General features: G+C 49.1%; 1 protein-coding gene across 1 annotated transcript in view; it reads left to right on the top strand.

Annotated features, from left to right (window-relative positions):
* Window positions 1–19,164, top strand: part of PDE2A (phosphodiesterase 2A) — a 394,708-nt gene that overhangs the window by 369,845 nt on the left and 5,699 nt on the right. Inside the window, exons 24-29 of the mRNA XM_040339780.1 lie at window positions 1,329–1,376; window positions 2,698–2,772; window positions 8,941–9,040; window positions 10,738–10,850; window positions 13,103–13,141; window positions 17,362–17,468. Of these exons, the coding sequence (XP_040195714.1) occupies window positions 1,329–1,376; window positions 2,698–2,772; window positions 8,941–9,040; window positions 10,738–10,850; window positions 13,103–13,141; window positions 17,362–17,468 (482 nt within the window). The remainder of the gene's footprint in view (window positions 1–1,328; window positions 1,377–2,697; window positions 2,773–8,940; window positions 9,041–10,737; window positions 10,851–13,102; window positions 13,142–17,361; window positions 17,469–19,164) is intronic.

The following is a 19,164-nucleotide window of genomic DNA, read 5'->3' on the forward strand; positions in this document are numbered from 1 at the left end:
CTGTACACCCGCTGTGCCCATTATGAGGGGTTCCCACCATCCCTGTGCTGAGTTCCCGGGTCTGTACACCCGCTGTGCCCATTATGAGGGGTTCCCACCATCCCTGTGCTGAGTTCCCGGGTCTGTACACCCGCTGTGCCCATTATGAGGGGTTCCCACCATCCCTGTGCTGAGTTCCCGGGTCTGTACACCCGCTGTGCCCATTATGAGGGGTTCCCACCATCCCTGTGCTGAGTTCCCGGGTCTGTACACCCGCTGTGCCCATTATGAGGGGTTCCCACCATCCCCGTGCTGAGTTCCCGGGTCTGTATCCCCGCTGTGCCCATTATGAGGGGTTCCCACCATCCCTGTGCTGAGTTCCCGGGTCTGTACACCCGCTGTGCCCATTATGAGGGGTTCCCACCATTCCTGTGCTGAGTTCCCGGGTCTGTACACCCGCTGTGCCCATTATGAGGGGTTCCCACCATCCCTGTGCTGAGTTCCCGGGTCTGTACACCCGCTGTGCCCATTATGAGGGGTTCCCACCATCCCTGTGCTGAGTTCCCGGGTCTGTACCCCCGCTGTGCCCATTATGAGAGGTTCCCACCATCCCTGCAACATGCTCCCTAATATGAGTTAATTATCTCCTATCTACCTTGGGCCCCTACTGCTGAACTCATGGGGCCCAGGGAACTTTTATTCACTGGGAGCCTCTGCCTGTAAAAATTGCTGTGCATGCCAGCATAGGTACTAAAATAGCCCCCTCCCTGATGTTCTTGGAGTTCAGCTTTGCCGTAATGTGACTTTACAGCGTCCTCTCTGTCCAGCAAGTGATCATTCTCTTCAGAGGTGGCTCTAGGCTTTGTGAGGCCTTAGGCAAAACTTGACACGGGGCCCCATTCACATCCAAAATGGGGAAAAATAATTCAAGGGCAAGAGCCTCTTCTCCACAACCCTGGCCGGTGGTTGTGGGGGTCTGCGTGCAGGGGGCTTATCGAAATCTGGAAGCCCCCCAGATCCTGCTCTTTAGGGGCGTGGGCCACCCAATGATTTCACCTGGTGAACCCGCCCCCCTGTGACATCATTGACTGAGGGCATGCTGGGTCATTGACGTCACAAGGGGTGGTGTCATCGATATTCACTGGTTGTTAGAGACACTGATCCTGAGTCAGGGCTCTTAACGCTGCCTGAGCACAGCAAACTTAAGGTCCCCTGTCCCTCAAAACTGGGGTAATGCATTGGGCAAGTTAGGCGGCCGCGAGGCCCCTGTGACTGCGAGGCCTTAGGCGACCACCTAATTTGCCTAATTAAAGAGCCGGCTCTGATTCTCTTCCTTCTATCCTCTGCAGAAGTCTGTCCTGGCCGGTCTCTACAGCTCGGAGGGATCTGTGATGGAGGTAAGTGCTTTATTTTCTTCATTCCTGGAATGGCATGACGTGCTTACCGTGTGCTGGTCAACTATCTGGTCCGTTCAGGTTTGGCTGGGAGGTTGGAAGGGCCCCTCGGCCCAGTGCCGTGGCTCAGTGGTTAAAAGCAAAAATTTACAAAACGGGATCACCAGACCAAATAGTCCCAACTGCTTTATTTGTTTATTGTAAGATCACATCAAATGGCCAACAAGTTTGGGGGGGTCATAACTCTCCCTTCATCGGGGCTCAGTAGACCTTACCAAAGCTTTGATGGACTCGGTACTATGGGTAATCGGATGGAGCTGTATATTGCTGGTGGCACGTGGCAGTGTTGGGTTAGGTTGATAAACACACAGCCATCAAGTTCAACCAAACTCTGTGCACATGGTCCATCCATGGTCTTCCTGCAGGTAGGAATTCAGCCAAGAACTACCGGGAGGGGGCACTCTGGGACACTGTTGGGGGTACTATGGGGCACTGTAGGCTCTGCAGCAAGCCAGGGGGCACCACCGGGAGGGGGCACTGCTGGGGGTACTATGAGGGACTGTAGGCTCGGCAGCAAGCCAGAGAGCACCACTGTGGGGCAGGCTGGGGGGCGCTGTGGGGGGTACTATGGGGGGACTGTAAGCTCTGAAGCAAGCCAGGGGGCACCACCGGGAGGGGGCACTGTGAAACACTGTTGGGGGTACTATGGGGCACTGTAGGCATGGCAGCAAGCCAGGGGGACCACCAGTGGGCTGAGGGACACTGTGGGGGGGACTGTTGGCTCTGTAGCAAGCCAGGGGGCACCACCAGGGGGGCTGGGGGCACTGTGGGACACTGTTGGGGCACTGTGGGGAACTATATTTTCTGCAGCAAGCTTTGGGGCATTGTGGGACACAATTGGAGGTTCTATGGGGCACTGTAGGCTCTGCAGCAACCCAGGGGGCACCATTGCGGATGGCATGATGACGCCATTGACACAAACCACGCTAGATCTGATGCAGATGTTAGCGGTGGGCCAACCCTGAGAACAATGGGGGGAGATGCTGCTGGCCACCAATGATGTAAAACATGTCCATGTGTTTATCCGGGGAAGGCGGTGGGGAGGGGGGGTCTCCACTTTAAAGGTAACATAATCATACCTTCTAAAGGTAGGTGTCCCAATTGGAAGATTTCCCCTCACTTCCTGTTTCAGGGACAACTGTAACAGTTTACATTGCTTGTCAATCTCTGTTTGTTCGGGGGGAAGGGAGGGTGGCACAGGTTTTAAAAAAAGAGTTCCTCTGTCTGATCCCCCTGTGTCTTGTTCCCCCCCCCCCCCCCGTAGAGACACCACTTCGCTCAGGCCATCGCCATCCTTAACTCACAGGGCTGCAACATCTTCGAACAGTTCAACAGAAAGGTGAGTGTTCTAAAGGCGACCTGTATAATGCCACCCGCCCTTCACATGCCAGGTGACCGGATCGGGGGGGGATTGATGTTGGAAAAGAAGTAAAACAGTAAAACAGTCAATATGGTTCTTGGGCTCCCTCGTGTGGCTGAATAAGAGATGGCAGCGTCCACTGGTTTCTATACAGACAGTAGTGGGATAAGAGGGGTAGTAAGGCCAGGGCTGCCATCAGGAATTATGGGGCCCTTTACACAGCTTCAGGCATGGGCCGGGGGGGGGGGGGGGTGCTGCCGCCTGAAATTGAGAAGCGGGGGGGCTGCCGCGAATTGAGAAGTAAAGAAAAATATATATAAAAAAAGGGGGTAGCTATCCGGGCCCTGGGGACCTCTGGGCTCTTTAATAAAAAATAAATAAAAAATATATGTAAAATATATATATATATATATATATATATATATTTTTTTTTTTTTTTTTTTTTTAAAGGGGGTGCCATCTGGGGCCCTGGGGACCTCTGGGCCCTTTAATATTTGTTTTTTGTTTTTTTATAAAAAGAAATTACAAAAAAAGGGGGGTTGCCATCCGGGACCTCTGGGCCCTTTAATAAAAAATAAATAAAAAATATATATACAAAATAAAAATAAACATTTATAAAAAAAAAAGGAGGTTGCCATCCAGGGCCCTGTGGACCTCTGGGCCCTTTAATAAAAAATAAATAAAAAAATATATATACACAAAAATAAAAAAATAAACATTTATAAAAAAAAAGGGCGTTTGCCACATGGGGCCCTGGGGACCTCTTAGCCCTTTAATAAAAAAATATATATATATAAAAAAAAAGAAATAAAATAATATAAAAACATCTTTTATTTTAATTTTTATAAAAAAAAGGGGGGTTGCCATCTGGGGCCCTGGGGACCTCTGGACCTCTAAAAAAATAAAATAAAAAATTGGCCCTTTAATTAAAAATAAAATAAAAATGATATTAAAAAAAATATATTTTTTTAATAAAAAAAAAAGGGGGGGTTGCCATCTGGGGCCCTGGGGACCTCCGGGCCCCTTACAGGTGTACTGCCTGTACCCCCCTGATGGCGGCCCTGAGTAAGGCAGAAACATTGTGCAGCGCTACTACATGGGAAGCCAGTTCGGGATATATAAGGAAAAATATGGCAGCCGATGTATAATTGTAAGCTGCGGGTAGGAAGAAGGCGTTTCCGTATGTTAAAGTGGACCTATCAGTAACTTTACAATTCCCCCTGGCATGCCTCAATATACACCGGCGGGTATCCTATTTCAGAAAAGCTCCACCTTTTATAATTAAAAAGATTTGCCCCTGAGCTCCAGTCCAGTGGCTTTGCCTAGGCTGAGATGATGTCATCATTCTGCTGCAGGCAGGAGGCAGCATTTCCTTAGTCTCCCCCCCCCCCAGTGATCAGACTGTACAATGTAACTTTACAGTAAGTCTGCATATCAGGAAAGGGTTCCTTTTAGTATATTGAGGGAATATGAATGTTGAGGGAAGTAGGGAGCAGCAGCAGAATCCCACCGTTGTGTATGAAATGTGACAGCGCCGGGTGTTCGGGGGCCCCGTCCTGGAGATACGTGCCGGAGATCCGCTCGGCATTCCCCGTAGCCGTGTCTGGTGATAACTTGGATAACTCGGCTCTGGATTCTCAGGGATTAGGAGAACAGATGTGCGCGTCCCCTGGGGGGGCGGAGTCATTCCTTTCACACGGATCGTCACGTTGTGTGCGATGTTTTCCTGTCATTGCTGACTTTGCTGTTCCGTATTTGCATTGTGCCGCGTATCCTCTGGGGCCTCGTTCCTGCACCATCTGTTCTCACCCCGCTAAACGGGAGCAAAGACGCCAAATAATGAGGCTCAGGAGTTTACCGCTAATTATTCTTATTTTGTATCTCTTTTATTTTTATTTATTTTTACTTTTATTTTTTTACAAATAACTTTTCTGCGATTTTCCCTTCACTTTGCTTTCAGGGCTGGAAATGTTATCACACAGACCCCCCCCCCCCCTAAATTATTTATATACTGTATATGAGAACGTTATCATTGCTCATATATACAGTATTTACCGCTAATACCTATTAACCCAAGATCTATACTAGATCTCTCCCTAATATACCCCAGATCCATCCTAGATCCACCAAGATCTACTCCAGACCCATCTTGGTTCCACCCTATTTGCACCCCTTCAAACCCAGGAGTTACCCAAGATCCAGCCTGTAACGGTCAGGGGTTAATGCCGTTTACGATATTCCATTCCACCAACCCAAGACAGCTTATCCGACACTCCACAATCCAGCAGACAGGACCCATTCAATTCCCCAGAATAACGAGACACAGCTCTGTTCTCTGGTTCCAGACAGAATGGCCCGGACTCACAGACAGCAGCGCACATTTATGCCGCCGTAGCGCAAATAATATACGCTACGCCGATGCAGCGCAGAGAGGCAAGCACGGAATTCACAAAGCCAGTGCTCCCAAAACTGCGCTGGGTTTCTAAGGCGTAAGCTGGCGTAGGTGGAAGTGGGCGTGAGCCATGCCAATGAGCCGTGACCCCATGCAAATGATGGGCCGAACGCCAGACAGATACGTATAACGAACTGCGCATGCGCCGGGACATGGACACATCCCCGTGCGCATGCTCACAACCACGTCGGAACAGCTGCCTAAGATACGCCGGATCACTGTGTACGCCCTGAATGTAATCTACGCCCAGTCACACACGTCCAACGTAAATTACGCCGGCTTGGGTTCCCTGGTGCAGCCCTTTTCATGGATGCTGCTGAGTTACACCTCCTTTATGGGGCATAACTTTACGCCGGACATAGAACTTACGCGCACCGCGCGTAGCCTGCGCCGGGCGCACGTACGTTCGTGAATCGCCGTATTTCCCTCATTTGCATATTTTAATAGAAAATCAATGGGAGCGCCACATGCGTCCAGCGTAAATATGCGCCCACTCTACGCTCTCGTAGACAAGTTACGTCGTTGGGATGAAGCCTGTTTTTAGGCGTATCTTAGTTTGTGGGTCCGGCGCACAGATACGATGGCGCATATTTGCACTTACGCGGCATATCTGGAGATACGTCAGCGCAAGTGCTTTGTGAATCCGGGCCAATGACTTTAATAGTAAACTCAGGTTTCTTATATACAGTTAGAAAGCATGCTGCAGTAATCAACGGGACAATGACACACTCCACCCACAACATCACACAATGGGTGCCAACGAGTCCCCCTCAATCCACATCTTACACAGACTTTCTGACTCTGCGATAAGCTATTCTCACCTGCTACATAATACATATTCCTTTAGTGAACATGAGTCAGACGTCTGACCTTTAGAGGGTGTTAACTCACAACACATATTATCATCAATAGAACTTTCACACAATACAGGGTTAGTTAGCATAGCACAATGAAATATCTTAGGAGCCAGACTTAATTAACACAATAGACAATAGAATGCAATCACAGCAAGCTTTCATCACTACAGCCAGGTAGCTGGAGGTGATTAACATCAATTAACATCTCAACAGTCTATGTTCCACATTGAAGGAGACACTCTATTGACCTGTTGTGTTCAGAATTAACCACTTGTAATATTTCAAGATATCCTGCAATACAAGAATTATCATTACTGTCCCATCTCATGTAATCCATGATATCAGTTCTCAGTCATCCTATGCCCCTAGTGGACATAGGATGACCCTAGACACAAGAGTCATTGGTGAAGCTGAACCAGGAGTACCCCACATCCTTCAAGAGCCTCTGGGTCCCACGGGCCATATCGTTGCATCGCCTATATCCATCCCAGTTCCACCCCAGATAAACTTAAGATCGACTGTAGATCCATCCCAGGTCCACCACAGATAATCCCAAGATCTACCCCAGATCCACTCTATATCTACCCCAGATATGTAGTTGGTAATGCGCTAGGTCGGTGAGCCCTTCTCTTGCTATTATTTTACAGTTCTAAGGATATCCATTGTCCTGAGGAGGGCAGCAAGGCCATTGGGGTAGAAAGAAGTTGTCTGCAGTATATATCCCCAGGCCTACCACTCAAGCGCAGGAGAATTACTTTGTGAATATACCCCAGATATATACCAGATTCATCCTAGATCCACCAAGATCTACTCCAGAGCCACCCTAGTTCAATCTTGGTTCTACCCCATTTGCACCCCATGTCAACCCAAGAGTTACCCCAGATCCACGCTAGATCCATCCCAGTTCCCTTATAAACCCATGATCTACTCCAGATCCACGCTAGATCATCCCAGTTCCCTTATAAACCCATGATCTACTCCAGATCCACGTTAGATCCATCCCAGTTCCCTTATAAACCCATGATCTACTCCAGATCCACGCTAGATCCATCCCAGTTCCCTTATAAACCCATGATCTACTCCAGATCCACGCTAGATCATCCCAGTTCCCTTATAAACCCATGATCTACTCCAGATCCACGTTAGATCCATCCCAGTTCCCTTATAAACCCATGATCTACTCCAGATCCATGCTAGATCCATCCCAGTTCCCTTATAAACCCATGATCTACTCCAGATCCACGTTAGATCCATCCCAGTTACCTTATAAACCCACGATCTACTCCAGATCCATGCTAGATCCATCCCAGTTCCCTTATAAACCCATGATCTACTCCAGATCCATGCTAGATCCATCCCAGTTCCCTTATAAACCCATGATCTACTCCAGATCCACGCTAGATCCATCCCAGTTCCCTTATAAAACCATGATCTACTCCAGATCCACGCTAGATCCATCCCAGTTCCCTTATAAACCCATGATCTACACCAGATCCACCCAAGATCCATCCCAGTTCCACTACAGATAAACCTAAGATTTACTTCAGATCCATTCCAGTTTCACCAATCACCACTGATATACCCAAGCTCTACCCCAGATCCACTCTAGATCCATCCCAGTTTCACCTTGGATAAACCCCAGATCTACTCCAGATTTAGTCTAGATCCATCCTAGTTTCACCTAAGGTCACCCTAGATCCACCCTAGATCTATCCCAGATAAACGCAAGATCTACTCCAGCTCCACTCTAGATTCATTCCAGTTTCACCACAGATAAACCCAAGATCTTTCCTAGATCCAGCCTAGATCCACCCCAGTTCCACCCCAGATAAATCTAAGATCTACTTTAGATCCACCCTACATCCATCCCAGATAAATCTAAGATCTACTTTATATCTACCCTAGATCCATCCCAGTTCCACCCCAGATAAACCTAAGATCCACTTTAGATCTACCCTAGATCCATCCCAGTTCCACCATGGAGAACCCCAAAATCTAACCCAGATCCACCCTAGAACTATCCCAGTTCCATACCAGATAAACCTAAGATCTCCTGTAGACCCACCCAATTCCACTACAGATAAACCCAAGATCTACTCCAGATCAACCCTATATCCAACCCAGTTCCACCCCAGATAAACCTAAAATTCACCTCAGATCCACCCTAGATATATCCCAGTTCCACCACAGATAAACCAAAGATCCATCCCTGTTTCACCCTGGATACAGGTAAACCAAAGATCTACCCCAGATCCATCCCAGTTCCACCCCAGATAAACCCAAAGTCTACTCCAGATCCACCCTAGATCCATCCCAGTTCCCCCCAAGATCTACCCCAGATCCAGCCTAGATCCATCCCAGTTCCACCCAAGATCTACCCCAGATCCAGCCTAGATCCATCCAAGTTTCACCTTAAACCAAACATCTACCAAGATCCAGCCCAGTTCCACTATGGATCCATATCAGTTACACCCCAGAAATTCCAGGGTCTACTTTAGATCCACCCTAGATCTTCCTCGTTCCACCCTGGATCAACCCAAAATCTACCACAGATCCACCCTAGATCCATTCCAGTTCCACCCCACCCCAGATCCATCTTAAATCAACTGCAGATCAACCCAAGATCTATAATCTCCTCAAGATTCTACTCCCAGGTCCATCCCAGATCATCCAAGAACGTAGTTGCTCTCAGATGCCGGCCCTCATGTTGTCCTCAACCTCTTGTATGACGGCTCTGAATCTTTATATCAGGGGGACGGAATCCAATGCAGGTCACTCCCGCTGGATTCTGGGAAATTAGTCATTAATAACATTTCTTTCCTCCCTGATACTGTACAGGATTACCAGAGGATGCTGGATCTGATGAGGGACATTATCCTGGCCACCGACCTGGCGCACCACCTACGAATCTTCAAGGAACTCCAGAAAATGGCGAAAGGTAACAAGTAATGTGTGTGCGGTGTATACCGAGACCCAAACTGCCCCCCCCCCCAAGATTGCCCCACAATGCCAATCATCAGAGCCACAGGTGTATATACCGAGACCCAAACTGCCCCCCCCAAGATTGCCCCACAATGCCAATCATCAGAGCCACAGGTGTATATACCGAGACCCAAACTGCCCCCCCAAGATTGCAGCACAATGCCAATCATCAGAGCCACAGGTGTATATACCGAGACCCAAACTGCCCCCCAAGATTGCCCCACAATGCCAATCATCAAAGCCACAGGTGTATATACGTTGTATACCGAGACCCTAACTACCCCCAAGATTGCCCCACACCCCGCAATGCCAATCATCAGAGCCACAGGTGTATATACGTTGTATACCGAGACCCTAACTACCCCCAAGATTGCCCTACACCCCACAATGCCAATCATCAAAGCCACAGGTGTATATACCGAGACCCAAACTGCCCCCCCAAGATTGCCCCACACCCCACAATGCCAATCATCAAAGCCACAGGTGTATATACGTTGTATACCGAGACCCTAACTACCCCAAGATTGCCCCACACCCCGCAATGCCAATCATCAGAGCCACAGGTGTATATACGTTGTATACCGAGACCCTAACTACCCCCAAGATTGCCCCACACCCCACAATGCCAATCATCAAAGCCACAGGTGTATATACGTTGTATACCGAGACCCTAACTACCCTCAAGATTGCCCTACACCCCACAATGTCAATCATCAGAGCCACAGGTGTATATACGGTGTATACTGAGACCCAAACTACCCCCCCAAGATTGCCCCACAATGCCAATCGTCAGAGCCACAGGTGAATATACGTTGTATACCGAGACACTAACTACCCCCAAGATTTCCCCACACCCCACAATGCCTATCATCAGAGCCACAGGTGTATATACGTTGTATACAGAGACCCTAACTACCCGCCCAGCGTAAATATGCGCCCACTCTACGCCAGCGTAGGCAAGTTACGTCGGTCGGATGAAGCCTATTTTCGGGCATATCTTAGTTTGTGGGCACGGCGCACAGATACGACGGCGCATATTTGCACTTACGCGGCGTATCTCGAGATACATCGGCGCAAGTGCTTTGTGAATCCGGGCCCAGATCTCTAGACTGTTCTTGGGTTTAGATACACGCTAATGATTTCTTAGACAACATCCCCATCTAGTGTTGAAAAAGGAAACCGCAGAAAAAAATTGTTTCCAATAGCTTTTGTTAAACTTTCATAAGTACAGAGAGACAAAAACTATAGCTACAAAGAGATGACATTTTCTGAGGGTATCTTGGCATGTACAGTTATAACATTTTTTTTTTTTCTGGTTATATGATAAAACTCTTTGGTATTTTAGAGAAATAGATCAACACTATCTATCCCCTCTCCCTTCCCCCAGCACACCCCCACCATGTTTCCCAGGCTCTGCGCTCCCATCGGTGGACTGGCATGTTGGTTGCAGCCAGGTAGATGGAAGGGAGATCAATGAACATACGTTTGCTGCTCTCCCCTTGCTTTTCGGCCCCTGGAAGTGATGAGCACAACGTCACTTCTAGTTTCCTAGTGTTGGCCATCTGTAATATTTCTTCAGAAGATGGAAAAGAAAGGAACTATCACAGGGAGGGGAATGTGTTTGATTCATTCCGTGTTCCATGTCCTCCACAGATGGATACGACCCCAAAAACAAGCACCACCACAACCTCCTGATCTGCCTCCTCATGACCTCCTGTGACCTCTCTGATCAAACCAAAGGCTGGACCACCACCAGGAAGATCGCGGTGAGTTCTGGGGAGGTTCTCTCTGGAGTCGTGTGACATTATGGTGGTGCCCGCCTCCTTATCCTGTCCATTGACTCATAGAGCAGCCACTCCCCCTGCAAGCCTGGTGTCAGCTTTCAGCTGGTGTATAGCAAGTTTGATATAGTGGAAGACGCTTTGATTTATTTATTTATTTTTGATCTGTAGAGGAAGTAAACTTATGGGCCACTTTATTAGGTCCCCCTTGCTAGTAGCAGGTTGGACCCCCTTATTAGGTCCCCCTTGCTAGTAGCGGGTTGGACCCCCTTTATTAGGTCCCCCTTGCTAGTAGTGGGTTGGACCTTCTTTATTAGGTCCACCTTGCTACTATCGGGTTGGACCCCCTTTATTAGGTCTCCCTTGCTAGTAGTGGGTTGGACCCCCTTTATTAGGTCCCCCTTGCTAGTAGCGGGTTGGACCTCCTTTATTAGGTCCCCCTTGCTAGTAGCGGGTTGGAACCCCTTTATTAGGTCCCCCTTGCTAGTCCCGGGTTGGACCCCCTTTATTATGTCCACCTTGCTAGTCCCGGGTTGGACCCCCTTTATTAGGCCCTCCTTGCTAGTCCCGGGTTGGACCCCCTTTATTAGGTCCCCGTTGCTAGTATCGGGTTGGACCCCCTTTATTAGGTCCCCCTTGCTATTTCGAAAATTCGAGATTCGAAATTGCAAAATTCGAAAATGGGAAATTTCGAAAATTGGATTTTCGAATTTGCAAATTTTCGCATTTCCAAATTCAGAATTTTTAGAATTTCCGAATATTTCGAAAAAAAGCAATAAAAAGAATAAAACGAAAACAACAAATTTTTCGGCAGTGCACATGTCCAACGGATTGCTCGGGAAGTGACGTTCCGCTGAAAAAAATTCTCACTGCGCATGTGCGTCGCCGCCATATGCGTTCCAACACTTTTACGTCAAAACGGCACGCTAAAACTGTGATGGGTAGCCGAATGTGACAAAACACCGCCATCTTGCTACACTCTGCACTCCTCCACCCTAAGGATACAGTGAGAAGGGGGACAAGCGAACCCCCGGAGTTCTGTAGTGATATACAGGACTTAGAACTCTGTCTGACTGTTTATATGTTGAATATTAAAAGCAGTGGGCTTGCTTTCCAGAAGGAACTGCAGATGGAATTTATCACTGCGATTCGAATTAACCACTACAGATCCGCACTATCGTCAAAAGACGTCTGCAGCGCGGACCTGAAGTGCCGAGTGGACGTCTTTAGACGTCCTATTGTTTACATTACCCGCGCGCGCCGCTGGGGGGCGCGCAGCGGGTAAACACTGTCCCGGCGCATCGCTGGGAAGCCGATGCGTGTGCCTGGTGGCTGCGATGTCCGCCTGGTACACGCGATCGTCGGTAACATAGCAGGGACGTGGAGCTCTGTGTGTAATGATGGGGTGTAAACACAGAGCTCCACGTCCTGTCAGAGGAGAGGAGACCGATCTGTGTCCCTTGTACATAGGGACCCAGCATCGGTCACCTCCCCCAGTCACCCCCCTCCCCCCACACAGTTAGAACACACCCAGGATACACATTTAACCCCTTCCTCACCCCCCTAGTGTTAACCCCTTCCCTGCCAGTCACATTTATACAGTAATTAGTGCATTTTTATAGCACTGATCGCTGTATAAATGTGAATGGTCCCAAATTTGTGTCAAAAGTGTCCGATACGTCCGCCGCAATATCGCAAGCCTGACAAAAAAAATCGCAGATCGCCGCCATTACTAGTAAAAAATGTAAAATAAAAAAGAAATCATAAATCTATCCCCTATTTTCTAAACGCTATAACTTTTGCGCAAACCGATCAATATACGCTTATTGCGATTTTTTTAACAAAAATATGTAGAAGAATACGTATCGGCCTAAACCGAGGAAAAAAATTTATATATATTTTTTTTTAAATGGGATATTATTATAACAAAAAGTAAAAAATGTGTTTTTTTTTTTTAAATTTCTGTCTTTTTGTGTTTATAGTGCAAAAAATTAAAATCGCAGAGATGATCAAATACCACCAAAAGAAAGCTCTATGTGTGGGGAAAAAATGATAAAAATATAATTTGGGTACAGTGTTGTATGACCGCGCAATTGTCATTCAAAATGCGTCAGCGCTGAAAGCTGAAAATTGGTCTGGGCACGAAGGGGGTTTAAGTGCCCAGTAATGAAGTGGTTAAAGGGAGTTTTTAATCGGTAAAACATGGCTGACGTGTGTGTGTGTGTTCCCTATTCCAGGAGCTGATCTACAAAGAATTCTTCTCTCAGGGAGACCTGGTGAGTACGACGGACACAATACACCACACTCCAATGTTCTGTCTTCACATCCCGACTCCACTCATAAGAGAAGTAGATGGCACCTCCAACCAGGATAGGGGGGGGGGGGGGTCTCTGAGTAGAATAGGAAAGGAAGACATATTGGCCCAGATTCACAAAGCACTTACGCCGACGTATAACAAGTTACACCGACGTAAGTGCAAATGTGCGCCGTCGTATCTGTGCGCCAGACCCACAAACGGATATGCGCCTAAAAACCAGGCTACACCCCGCCGACGTATCCTGCTTACGCCGGCGTAGGGTGGGCGCACATTTAGGCTGGGTGCAGCATGGTGCCGCTTCCATGGATTAGCCATTCAAACATGCAAATGAGGGAAATACGGCGATTCACGAACGTACGCAGGCTACGAGTGGTGCGCGTAAGTTGTACGTCCGGCGTAAAGTTATTCCCCATAAAGGAGGTGCAACCCAGCAGCAGACATGCTCAGGTCTGCACCAGGGAACACAAGCCGGCGTATTTTACGTTGGACGTGTGTCTGGCTGGGCGTAGGTTACGTTCACGGCGTACGCAGTGATCCGGCGTAGTTTAGGCAGTTGTTCCGACTTGGTTGTGAGCAGGCGCAGGGGAATGCGTCCACGTCACGGCGAAGTTCGTGATACGTATCTGTCTGGCGCTCGGCCCATCATTTGCATGGGGTCACGCCTCATTTGCATGGCTCACGCCCACTTCCACCTACGCCGGTGACTTGTCCTTAAGGTTACCCTAACGGGAAAGTTCCTTCAAGGACTGCGCAGGCGCAAACTTGCCGACGGAAATCTCCGAACCTCGCCCGGCATCCAGGCTCATTATTTAACATCCCCGTGGATTGGAGGATGTTAAAAAAAGAGCCAGGAGGCCGACTGGCTACTTTCCTCGAAATCCACGTCGCCCTGGATGCCGGCCGAGGTTCGGAGATTTCCGTCGGCAAGTTTGCGCCTGCGCAGTCCTTAAAGGAACTTTCTCGTTAGCCGGAACCATATCGGCAGATCAGATTGCGCCTGCGCAGGAACTTTCACCACAGCCGGAACTATATCGGCAGATCACCGGCCTGCGCCTTTGAAACCCACGCCACACTGGCGCAGCATTGGGAGCACTGGCTTGCTGAATTCCATGCTTGCCTCTCTGCGCTGCGTTGGCGTACGTGGTTACTCTACGGCGGCGTAATGTGCGCCTACACTCTGTGAATTTGGGCCTTTGTCTCCACCCCAACTAAGACACACGGCACTGTCCCAACCAGGATAGGACGGTACACTCCACCCAAACTAAGACACACGGCACTGTCCCAACCAGGATAGGACGTTACATTCCACCCAAACTAAGACACACGGCACTGTCCCAACCAGGATAGGACGGTACATTCCACCCAAACTAAGACACACGGCACTGTCCCAACCAGGATAGGACGGTACACTCCACCCAAACTAAGACACACGGCACTGTCCCAACCAGGATAGGACGGTACACTCCACCCAAACTAAGACACACGGCACTGTCCCAACCAGGATAGGACGGTACACTCCACCCAAACTAAGACACACAGCACTGTCCCAACCAGGATAGGACGGTACACTCCACCCAAACTAAGACACACGGCACTGTCCCAACCAGGATAGGACGGTACACTCCACCCAAACTAGGACACACGGCACTGTCCCAACCAGGATAGGACGGTACACTCCACCCAAACTAAGACACACGGCACTGTCCCAACCAGGATAGGACGTTACATTCCACCCAAACTAAGACACACGGCACTGTCCCAACCAGGATAGGACGGTACATTCCACCCAAACTAAGACACACGGCACTGTCCCAACCAGGATAGGACGGTACACTCCACCCAAACTAAGACACACGGCACTGTCCCAACCAGGATAGGACGGTACACTCCACCCAAACTAAGACACACGGCACTGTCCCAACCAGGATAGGACGGTACACTCCACCCAAACTAAGACACACAGCACTGTCCCAACCAGGATAGGACGGTACACTCCACCCAAACTAAGACACACGGCACTGTCCCAACCAGGATAGGACGGTACACTCCACCCAAACTAGGACACACGGCACTGTCCCAACCAGGATAGGACGGTACACTCCACCCAAACTAAGACACACGGCACTGTCCCAACCAGGATAGGACGGTACACTCCACCCAAACTAAGACACACGGCACTGTCCCAACCAGGATAGGATGGTACACTCCACCCAAACTAAGACACACAGCACTGTCCCAACCAGGATAGGATGGTACACTGCACCCAAACTAAGACACACGGCACTGTCCCAACCAGGATAGGACGGTACACTCCACCCAAACTAAGACACACGGCACTGTTCCAACCAGGATAGGATGGTACACTGCACCCAAACTAAGACACACGGCACTGTCCCAACCAGGATAGGACGGTACACTCCACCCAAACTAAGACACACGGCACTGTTCCAACCAGGAAAGGATGGTACACTCCACCCAAACTAAGACACACGGCACTGTCCCAACCAGGATAGGACGGTACACTCCACCCCAACTAAGACACACAGCACTGTCCCAACCAGAATAGGGTGGTACACTCCACCCAAACTAAGACACACGGGACTGTCCCATCCAGTATAGGACGGTACACTCCACCCCAACTAAGACACACGGCACTGTTCCAACCAGGATAGGACGGTACACTCCACCCAAACTAAGACACACGGCACTGTCCCAACCAGGATAGGACGCTACACTGACTCCACCCAAACTAAGACACACGGCACTGTCCCAACCAGGATAGGACGGTACACTCCACCCAAACTAGGACACACGGCACTGTCCCAACCAGGATAGGACGGTACACTCCACCCAAACTAAGACACACGGCACTGTCCCAACCAGGATAGGACGGTACACTCCACCCAAACTAAGACACACGGCACTGTCCCAACCAGGATAGGACGGTACACTTCACCCAAACTAAGACACACAGCACTGTCCCAACCAGGATAGGACGGTACACTCCACCCCAACTAAGACACACGGCACTGTCCCAACCAGGATAGGACGGTACACTTCACCCAAACTAAGACACACAGCACTGTCCCAACCAGGATAGGACGGTACACTCCACCCAAACTAAGACACACGGCACTGTCCCAACCAGGATAGGACGGTACACTCCACCCAAACTAAGACACACAGCACTGTCCCAACCAGGATAGGACGGTACACTCCACCCAAACTAAGACACACAGCACTGTCCCAACCAGGATAGGACGGTACACTCCACCCAAACTAAGACACACGGCACTTTTCCCAACCAGGATAGGACGGTACACTCCACCCCAACTAAGACACACGGCACTGTCCCAACCAGGATAGGACGGTACATTCCTCCCAAACTAAGACACACGGCACTGTCCCAACCAGGATAGGATGGTACACTCCACCCCAACTAAGACACACGGCACTGTCCCAACCAGGATAGGACGGTACATTCCTCCCAAACTAAGACACACGGCACTGTCCCAACCAGGATAGGACGGTACACTCCACCAAAACTAAGACACACGGCACTGTCCCAACCAGGATAGGACGGTAAATTCCTCCCCAACTAAGACACACGGCACTGTCCCAACCAGGATAGGACGGTACACTCCACCCAATCTAAGACACATGGCACTGTCCCAACCAGGATAGGAAGTTACACTGACTCCACCCAACGCAGAAAGGGACACGGATCCCAAGAACAGGCACTATCTCCATCCAAAACGGCAAGACTCTGACTAAACCCCCCATAGATAAGGGTCTCCGCCATAAGTGTGTGCAGCCTATTGGATTAGGGTGTGCACCCCAAAGCTCAAACACACACTACCGATCACTCACTGTGTTCACTCAGAAAGGGAAGGGGCCAGTAAATCACATATCTACCAGCCCCTTCCCCACTCATCCTAAAACATCCCACTGGGGGGATCCCACCTGGGGGCCAGGGCGGTATGGGGAATCTGTGCAGCATAGGGTGATTGGGGTGTGCCTTGGCACACCCTGTGCGCACGCCAATGGTCTCCACCTAACACAAAAGGCAGGTATGGTTTCTATCCAGCCTACAAACGCACACACTTCCTCCACTCAGCATTGGACGTGACGTCTCCTCCCATGGTCATTGTATAGTGATTGACTCTCATCACCGTGCAGGAGAAAGCCATGGGGAACCGGCCCAGCGAGATGATGGACCGTGAGAAGGCCTACATCCCGGAACTCCAGATCAGCTTCATGGAACACATCGCCATGCCCATCTACAAGTGAGTGAAGCTGCGCCATGGCCGTCGCCATTATAAGCACCGCCACCGATCTCACCTGATGTACAAACTGTGTCGTGATTGGGGAATTCAGTAAAATGGAGATTAGGGTTTTCAACGGTGTGATTATTTCTATCAGTATACTGGATTTATGCAGCATTATATATTTTTTTTAAAGTATCTAACAGCACTTACCACAAGATCTCTTGACTCTTGTCTTATCTCTTGACTTACTGTCATCAAACCAATAATGCTTAAATATATATATAAAAAAATCAACTCAAGCCCCGTCCTACGTGTTTCGTCATAATGATGTGTTAAAGTGGTTCTAAAGCCTTAAAGTGGTTGTAAAGGTTATATTTAAAAATAAATAAATAAATAACAAACATGTTATACTTACCTCCACTGTGCAGCTCGTTTTGCACAGAGTGGCCCCGAATGCCGTCTTCTGGGGTCCATCGCCTCCTCCCCGCTTCAGATAAGATAACCTCCTCTCTGGGAAGCGCTCTTCAAAGAGGGTTACCTTGCGGGCGCACTCCCGTGTCCTGGATTCGGCGTCCATAGCCGCCGAGTGCAGGACTCTGCCCCGGCACCCGCATCATTGGATTTGATTGACAGCAGTGGGAGCCTATGGCTGCGCTGCTATCAATTTATCCAATGAAGAGCTAAGAAACCCCGGAAAAGATCCAGCGCGTTCGCAACAAGGGACTTTCCAGGACTCAGGTAAGTAAAACGGGGGGATGGGGGGTAATCGTCGGATGTTTTTTTCACCTTTAATGAATAGGATGCATTAAGGTGAACCTTTACAACCCCTTTCAGGTGAAAAAAAAACATCTGTGCTACAAAGTCCCAAACACCCCCCCCCCCACACACACACTTACCTGAACCTGATCCAATCCAGCGATGTGCGTGAGAGCAGTGGCTGTCTCCCTCCTCCCTGGGTGGATTGATAGCATTGGCTCCCCCTGCTGTCAATCAAATGCTGTGCCGAATAAGCAGGGGTGAGGACAAGTCGCTCCCTTTGTGTCAATAGACACAGACAGGGCAGCTCTGGAATGAGCACGCATGGGTGCCCCCATGGGCTGTCAATTAAATTATGTGCCGAGCGAACCTGGGGCGGGGCCAAGCCGCCAGCTCTGTGTCAATAGATGCAGACAGGGTGGCTCGGTAGCGAGCACGCATGGATAGCAGCTTTCCATTGGGGCACTTGCTGAGGAGGACGAGCCTGGAGCACAGGCGGGGAACCCAGAAGAAGAGGATCTGGGCTGCTCTATGCAAAACCATTACACGGAGCAGGTAAGTACAACACGTTTGTTTATTTATTTTAAATGAAGCTTTAATGTCGCTTTAAGGGGCATTCTTGAAGACACCATTATGATGAAACGCACGGGGAGGGGCTTGTTTTTTTTTTATATATATATATATTTAGGTATTATTGATTTGATGACAGTAAGTCACTTATTTACATAAATATAATGGCTTGGTAATTAGGGAGAGATCTTGCAATAAGCGCTGTTATATACTTTTTTTTATACACATTCAGTTAAGAAGTATCAAATCGATACTTATAAAACCGCAATGCAGACGTATAGATTTATTTAGATTCGGATTTATATAGTGCCAACAGTTTGTGCAGCTCTTTACAATATAAAGGGAGACAGTGCAGCTGCAGTCAAATTCAATAAAAGAGGGTTAGGAG

Source organism: Rana temporaria, chromosome 2 (genome assembly GCF_905171775.1).
Source record: "Rana temporaria chromosome 2, aRanTem1.1, whole genome shotgun sequence".
Classification (NCBI taxonomy): domain Eukaryota; kingdom Metazoa; phylum Chordata; class Amphibia; order Anura; family Ranidae; genus Rana; species Rana temporaria.